We start from the raw sequence: 7,542 nt of genomic DNA, 5'->3' as shown, positions 1-7,542 counted from the left end.
ACACTCAGTAGTGGAACGGTGACTGTACCACGAACACTTAATTATACAAAACGAAGCGTTAAGATCCGAATACGACGCTGAACTGTTCTGGCCGTTGGGTTTCCGGGTTAGCGATAGGGCCTGACCGTTGACCCGACGATGCCCGAAATCTGACGGGTTTGATCGATTTGATCGACCGTCCTCCTGGAGGTTAGGCTTAGTTTCAAACACCCCGGGGGCATTCAACATCAGGGTTGTTGAATTACTGGTGCTCGCTCTGCTGGTCTTCTTCTTCGTCTTCATCTAGCTGATCGTCTTCTGGAAGTGGTTCTGGTGTTGGTGGGTCCGTAGGGAGCAAACAGAGTTTGGTGATAGGTCTGTCAAGCTCCAATGGGCTCGCTGTCATATTTTCATGGTTCGGTGTCCCATCTCGATGTCTACCGACCTCTACCTTGTTGAATCTGACCGTAGCAACTCTGGTAAGCCCATCTGCTCCTGGTTTAGTTGCAATAACTCTGGCGATTGGCCACTGAGCTGGTGGACAATTCTGGTCGACCATCAGCATCATATCGCCAACCTTTATGTTTTGGTGACGTGTCTTCCACTTGTAGATCGACTGGTATCGCTGGAGACACTCCTTGGACCACCTGGTCCAAAACTGTTGAATTAACTGGGTCACCAGATTCCATCTTCCTATTTTGATCGGATTCCTGTCGACATAGGATGACTCTGGTATCACCTGGAGGGGTTCGCCGATCAGGAAATGTCCTGGGGTGAGGGCCTGTAGATCTTCTGGATCATCTGACATCGGTGAGATAGGCCTGGAGTTGAGGCAGGCCTCGATTTGAATGAGTGTGGTGTTGAGTTCCTCAAACGTTACCAACGTCTTCCCCAATACTCTCTTGAGATGATATTTTGTTGATTTCACTGCTGCTTCCCACTTGCCACCAAAATGGGGTGCTCTAGGTGGTGAGAAACTCCATTGAGTCCCATTTGTGGCGAGAGCAGCCTGAATTTGAAGATTTTCTCTAGAAGCTTCGTGATAGAGCCTTTGTAGGTGATCTGCTGCGCAGGTGAATGTGGAGGCATTGTCACTGTACATCATAGCTGGAATACCCCGTCTGCCGGTGAATCTCTTGTAGGCTCCGATGAACGCCTCGGTGGTTTGTCTGGATACGACTTCTAGGTGAACGGCTGACGTCGTGAAGCACACGAAAACTGCAATGTGCACTGATCCTGGTGGAGCATTTGTTGGTCTCCACTTGAGGATGGGGAATGGACCAGCATAGTCCACCCCCGTGTGGAGAAATGCCCTTGCTGGTGAGACTCTTGTTGCTGGCAGTTGACCCATCTGTTGTTGAGCTTGCCTGGCTCTGTGTCTGGCGCAAATGGCGCAGCGCAGGATGTAAGCCCTGACTGTGCCTCTTCCGCCAATTATCCAATACCTTTGGCGTGTGGATGCCAAGGTGAGTTGTGTCCCTACGTGGAGAGTTCTGTGGTGAGCTTCTTGTATGACCAGTGTGGTGAATCTGGACTGGCGGGGCAAGATTATTGGGTGAATTTCTTCTGGGTGCAAGTCTGCATTTTTAAGGCGTCCTCCAAGTCTCATGATGCCTAGTTGATCGAGAGTTGGGGTGAACCTTGCTAGTTGATGATTCCTGGGTAGCTGCCCGTTTCTTGCGAGGACCCGAAGAGCTGATCCGAAGTACTGATTCTGAGTTATTTTTACCCAAAATAATCTTGCTTCATTGAGTTCCTGAGGTGATAAGACTGGTCCCGGGGGCGTGGGTAGCCGCCTGAACCGGTTAATTGCTCTGTTTATTGTTGATGTTACTGCGAGTAGTCTGGCCATTGTGTTGTACCTGGTGAGAACTTCTGCGATCTCATTGATCCTAGGTGCAACTGGGTGAGCTGTTACTGGCTTCGCTTCCTTGGCCACTTCTGGGATGTCCATCGGTGGTGCATCAATTGTTGATTGTGGCCATTCTTCAGGGTCCTGGTTTAGCCATTCAGGCCCTGTCCACCAGAGTTGATGATGTGACAACTGGCTTGGAGATATGCCCCTGGAGGCACAGTCGGCAGGGTTCTCCTTTCCACTGACGTGTCTCCAAGTAGCATCTGGGAGAGTTTCCTGAATTTTTACCACTCTGTTATGGACGAAATCCTTCCACCTGGAGGCGTGGCTTCTTATCCAGGCTAGTGTCACTGAAGAGTCCGACCAGAGATGAGTTTCTACTTGGTTTAGCTGGAGCATCTGCTGAGTTGATGCGACTAGTTGACTTAGTAGGAGCGCTGCTGTGAGCTCCAATCGAGGAACAGTCATGCGCTTAATCGGTGCTACCTTGGTCTTCGCACAGACCAAGACTGTTGAAGTTGGCTCGTTGGGATTCTCAGTGCGGATGTACACTACCGCACTCATGGCTACGGTTGAAGCGTCTGCGAAGCCATGTAGCTGAATGTTGGTTGTCTGGGAGGAGAGCTTGAGCCATCTGGGTACGTCTACTTTATCTAAGTCGTTGAGCTGGCTGCGAAATGACTCCCAACGTTGAGTATACTCTGATGGAAGGGAATTATCCCAATCGTTTTTGAGTTTCCATAAATCTTGAAGGAGAATTTTCCCCTGGATGACGACGGGTGCTATGAAGCCCAGAGGATCAAATATCTGGGCTATCTCTGAGGACACGATTCTCTTGGTGATCGTCGTGCCGTTGAATTTCCTGGCTTTGTACTTGAATGTGTCGGACGACTGATGCCAACACAGCCCAAGTACCTTGGTGACTGATTCTTCAAACTGGATGACTTCTTCCTCTGTTGATAGTCCGAGCTCATGCAATAGCTGTGGGCAATTGCTACTCCATTTCTGGAGAGGGAAGCCTCCTGCTTGACAGAGTCCCTGTAACTGCCAGACTATCTCTTTAAGTTCTTCTGCTGATTCTGCGCCGCCGTAGATATCGTCTACGTATCGACCCCTGGTGATTGTCTCGACGGCCTTAGGGAAGCGATGACCTTCGTCTTCCGCTAGCTGTTGCAGAACTCGAAGGGACAGCCACGGTGAACAGTTGAGACCGTAGGTGACTGTGGTTAGTTGGAAGGCTATTTGTTGGTTAGATTCAAACCACAGAATCCTCTGAAGATCCCAGTCGTCTTGGTGAACTCGTATCTGCCTGAACATCTTGACTATGTCAGTGCCAAACACGAGCTGGTGTTTCCTCATCCATGTCAGCACATCCATGGCATTGACCTGTAATTTTCCACCAGGATGTAAAATATCGTTTAATGACATACCTGATGAGCTGGGGCTGGAGCCGTTAAATACGACTCTCAGCTTGGTGGTGACGGCATCCTCTCTCAAGACCCCATGGTGCGGAAGATAATAGACTGGAGAGGGTTCTGGAGAGTCTGGAGCACGCCTCATATGCCCCATTGCTTCGTACTCATTGATGAACTCCTTGTAGAGCTGGGCATATGCTGAATTTCCGTTGAGCTTGCTGACCGTTGATCTGAGCTGGCGAGAGGCCTTAAACCTCGACTCTCCCAGCGCTGCTGCTGCTGTTTTCAAGGGGAGCTTTACTATATAGCGCCTTGTTGAGTCTCTGCTGTGCGTGGAAGTGAAGTGTCTCTCACACTCCATTTCGTCTGGAGATAGCTCTGAATTTTCTGAACGTTGGACTGGTAGTTCTTCCTGGACCCAGAACTGTTGTAGGAGCTCTAATAATCGTTCGTTTGAAGATTCTCGTACAGCTGCTAGAGAAATCCTCGTGGAGCGACTGGTGCAATTGATTGGTCCGGATAGGATCCAACCAAAGACTGTGCGTTGGCCAACGACTCTTGACTGCTTGGATTTGACAACTTCATTCAGTATGATCCGCCCATAGTTGTCAGATCCAATAATAATATCTATTGGGCCAGGTTGGAGATACTGCTGGTCTGCTAACTGTAAATTTTCCAGTGAGCCAACGTTCGCTGACTCACAGGAGAAAGACGGGAGGATTGCTGTGAGTTTCCTTAAAATGTGGGCGTTGATGTTCACTTGCTGAGACCCGTCGATTGCCTGAAGGGTGACTGATACTGATCCTCTTGTGTGTCCGGAATTGATCCCTCCAATTCCAATTAATTCCAACGTTGATTTCTGTCTGTGTAGGTGAAGTCGATTTACTAGATTTTCAGAGATGAATGACACCTCTGAACCCTGATCTATGAGGACTCTTGCTCTGCTGGTGAACCCTCTTGGTGATGTCGCTATGACTCGGGCTGTTGCTAACAGCACTGACTGTTGAACTGCTTCTGGTTGGTGTGGCTTTGAGCTCTCATTGGTCTGCTGGTTGTTGACTGCGACTGGTGGTATGCTGGGCTTGACTGTTGAGAAAAACCAATGAGAGAGTGAGTCTGTTTGCTGTTTTGCATTCACTTACTCAAAGTTTCCTCTGCCCTTTCTTCCGTGGATTTGGTGGAGGGCCCTGCTATTTGGCTTTGCTCCGAGTCGCGGCTCTGCTGAGGCTGTCCAAGGGTGTACTTGCTTCCTCCATGGATCAGCGTATGGTGAGTGCCTCGGCATTTGTGGCAAAGCTCCGTTGATGTGCACCTTGATTTTCTGTGGGTTCCCAAGCATCTGAAGCAGAGGCTATTGCTGACAGCAACGTCATTCCTCTTTGCTGATGTCAGATCCTTGAACCTCTGGCATCTATCGATGAAGTGATTTCCCTTACACATTGAACAGCACTTGCCTGGGTGTGGAGTCTCTGTAGTGCTGTCCTCTGTTTGTTGCGTTACTGCTGCGTAGGCATTTCCCTTCTTGAAGGGCCTTCTGCTGCTTGCTGTGACTTCCTGAGTGGCATGAAGTTTTGCTCCTGCATTGATGCCTCTTCCGCAGGCCTCAAGGAATGCCACGAACTCGTTGAGACTGGGGAAATCCTTTGAATCTCCTAGTTTCAGTTCCCACTGCTTTAGGGTGTCTGCATCCAGTAATTTTCTGAGCATGTGCGCGAACAGCTGTTCCGTCAGGTTGGCGTCTGACAAACCTGCTACTCCTCGTAGTTGATCCAGCGTTTCAACTACAGCTGCTGCATTTTTGTTGAGGTTCTCCTCCGTTGCCTTATAGATTTTTGGTAGCTCCAGTACTCGATTAAACAGGTATTGGGCCAGCAACCTGGGATCGTCATATTTTTTGGTGAGCTTCTTCCATGCCGTTTCGAAGTTCTGGTCATTTATCTCTAACGTCGAGATAAGAGCTGCTGGTGATCCCTTTAGACTATTCTTAAGTCTGATCATCTTCTCTACTGGTGCAATAGTCGATTTGCTGCCCACCAGTGACGTGAAGAGGTCGCTGAATTCCTTCCACTGTGAAGGATTGCCATCGAAGGTCTTCAGGTCCAGCCTCTTCAGTTGCTCTTGGTGTGAGTGACTGGGTGATGAGCCGGTTTGACGGGTTTTCTTGGCCAGGTGTCCCTTGAGCCTGCTGATGAGCTTCAAGCACTCATTTTTCGTGCAAGCTGCTTGCTCAAAGGCACCTTGCACCAAGTAGGGGTGATCGTGGGGGAGAAACTCGATCAGGTTCGACTGAAGAGCTAGAAACTCCGCCCAGTCTGATTCGATGATGCTCTTCTGGCCGTCTAGCTCCTCTACGGTGATGTCCGCATCAGTCATCATGATGTGGCTAAGCTCCCTGTAGGCCTCGATGATGCTCTCTCTTCTGAAGGTGAGTTGTCTCAGTTGTATTCCCTGAGAGACTGTGAGTCCTGTTTCTGTAGGTTCCAGTGCTTCTGAATATCTTTTCTTGACCTTCTCGATCCGTTGAACACTGGTGCTGAGAGGGTCATCATCTCCATCGTTGATGATCAATTTTGGAACTTGAGGCCCTTCTTCTTTCTGTTGAGTTGAGGGTCCTGCGCCTGTCATGTCCCTTTGAGTGTCTGAATTATCTGGATCAACCACAGTTTGAGAATCTGACATGTTGAAATACTGGAGAGATTACTTGCCTGGTCTAATGGTAAGTTTGATGTCAAACTGTTTTACCGACTGTGGTGGGTGAACGACTATGGGGAGGCTGTTGGCGCGTCGGTAAGTTGAGTCGACGCTGTTGTTAGGGAGCCCACCTGTTGCTGCGCCACTGGGCCCAGTGACGGAATATTCTCCACTGCTCACCGAAAATCCCCGAAGTTTGTCGTTGGGTGAATTGCTGAAGGACACTGTGTGTTTACAATCGGTTGTCTCGGAATGTAAACACTTGCGCACTAATCCGATGAGGAATGCTGGTTGAATTACTGTCCGGAATTTTCGCCCTTATAACTACGAAAGTCCGTTACAACAGGCAACTGAATTTTCAAAAACACACCGTTTTCACTGCACTAATCCCCCGAATCCGGCTCGAAGGACCATTTATGTTTGGAGAGGATACTGAATTTTGGGTGGATTGGGAGGGGTGCGATGATTGGTAATTTTTGAACTGAATTAAATAAAACACTGGGGTAATTATTCTGTCGATTTATTGCTGCTGTGGACAACCACTTGGGTCAATTTAGGTAAAAATACCACGTTGGGTTGAAATTCTGAATCGCGAATAAATTCCCGTGATTTATTGTTAGATTTAATTATACAAGGTGATGGTGATTTAACTAATGATTTGAAATAGGCGTCCACACTGACGGTGGTGTAGCTGGAGACACTCAGTAGTGGAACGGTGACTGTACCACGAACACTTAATTATACAAAACGAAGCGTTAAGGTCCGAATACGACGCTGAACTGTTCTGGCCGTTGGGTTTCCGGGTTAGCGATAGGGCCTGACCGTTGACCCGACGATGCCCGAAATCTGACGGGTTTGATCGATTTGATCGACCGTCCTCCTGGAGGTTAGGCTTAGTTTCAAACAGCTATCTCGAGAACCGTTGATCGCACCTGGAAAATTCCGGTGCCATCGACTTCAGCTCATCGAAATACACCTAGTAAAGAAGTTTAAAACAGCTGTGATCTGTTGCGGGTGAGTTATATCCAAGATTAGCTATTACTAAGAAAAATTTTCTGATATGCACGAAGCTATCTCGAGAACCGTTGATCGCACCTGGAAAATTCCGGTGCCATCGGCTTCAGCTCGTCGAAATACATTGAGCAAAGACGTTTCAAACAGCTGTGAACCGTTGTGGGTGCGTTATATCCAAGTTTAGCTATTACTAAGAAAAATTTTCTGATATGAACGAAGCTATCTCGAGAACCGTTGATCGCACCTGCAAAATTCCGGTGCCGTCGGCTTCAGCTCGTCAAAATACACCTAGTAAAGAAGTTTAAAACAGCTGTGAACTGTTGCGGGTGAGTTATATCCAAGATTATCTATTACTATGAAAAATTTTCTGATATGAACGAAGCTATCTCGAGAACCGTTGATCGCACCTGGAAAATTCCGGTGCCATCGGCTTCAGCTCGTCGAAATACACCTAGTAAAGAAGTTTGAAACAGCTGTGAACTGTTGCGGGTGAGTTATATCCAAGTTTAGCTATTACTAAGAAAAATTTTCTGATATGAACGAAGTTATCTCGAGAACCGTTGATCGCACATCTAAAATTTTTGTTCC

The 7,542-nt window shown here is 48.2% G+C and overlaps 1 protein-coding gene across 1 annotated transcript; it reads right to left on the bottom strand.

The window, feature by feature from the left end:
* Window positions 1–241: 241 nt before the first annotated feature.
* On the bottom strand, window positions 242–6,892 carry LOC135171636 (uncharacterized). The gene is made up of 6 exons (XM_064138266.1): window positions 6,873–6,892; window positions 6,484–6,673; window positions 6,352–6,421; window positions 5,955–6,239; window positions 4,392–5,897; window positions 242–4,335 (listed from the first exon to the last, which is right to left on the bottom strand). Exons 1-6 carry the CDS (start codon window positions 6,890–6,892, stop codon window positions 242–244), a joined length of 6,165 nt encoding a protein of 2,054 aa, XP_063994336.1.
* Between the last annotated feature and the right edge of the window lie 650 nt (window positions 6,893–7,542).

Source organism: Diachasmimorpha longicaudata, unplaced genomic scaffold (genome assembly GCF_034640455.1).
Source record: "Diachasmimorpha longicaudata isolate KC_UGA_2023 unplaced genomic scaffold, iyDiaLong2 ctg00000068.1, whole genome shotgun sequence".
In the NCBI taxonomy this organism is placed as follows: Eukaryota; Metazoa; Arthropoda; class Insecta; order Hymenoptera; family Braconidae; genus Diachasmimorpha; species Diachasmimorpha longicaudata.
The sequence above is the reverse complement of the archived record's forward strand: the minus strand, read 5'-3'. Positions and strand labels throughout refer to the sequence as shown.

Coding starts and splice junctions, on each gene's coding strand:
- LOC135171636 (XM_064138266.1), bottom strand. CDS start 6,892: ATGGCACCGGAATTTTCCAG. Junction 5,898..5,954: donor CAAACTTACCATTAGACCAG/GCAAGTAATCTC, acceptor TGGTTGATCCAG/ATAATTCAGACACTCAAAGG. Junction 4,336..4,391: donor AAGGGCAGAGGAAACTTTGA/GTAAGTGAATGC, acceptor TTTTCTCAACAG/TCAAGCCCAGCATACCACCA.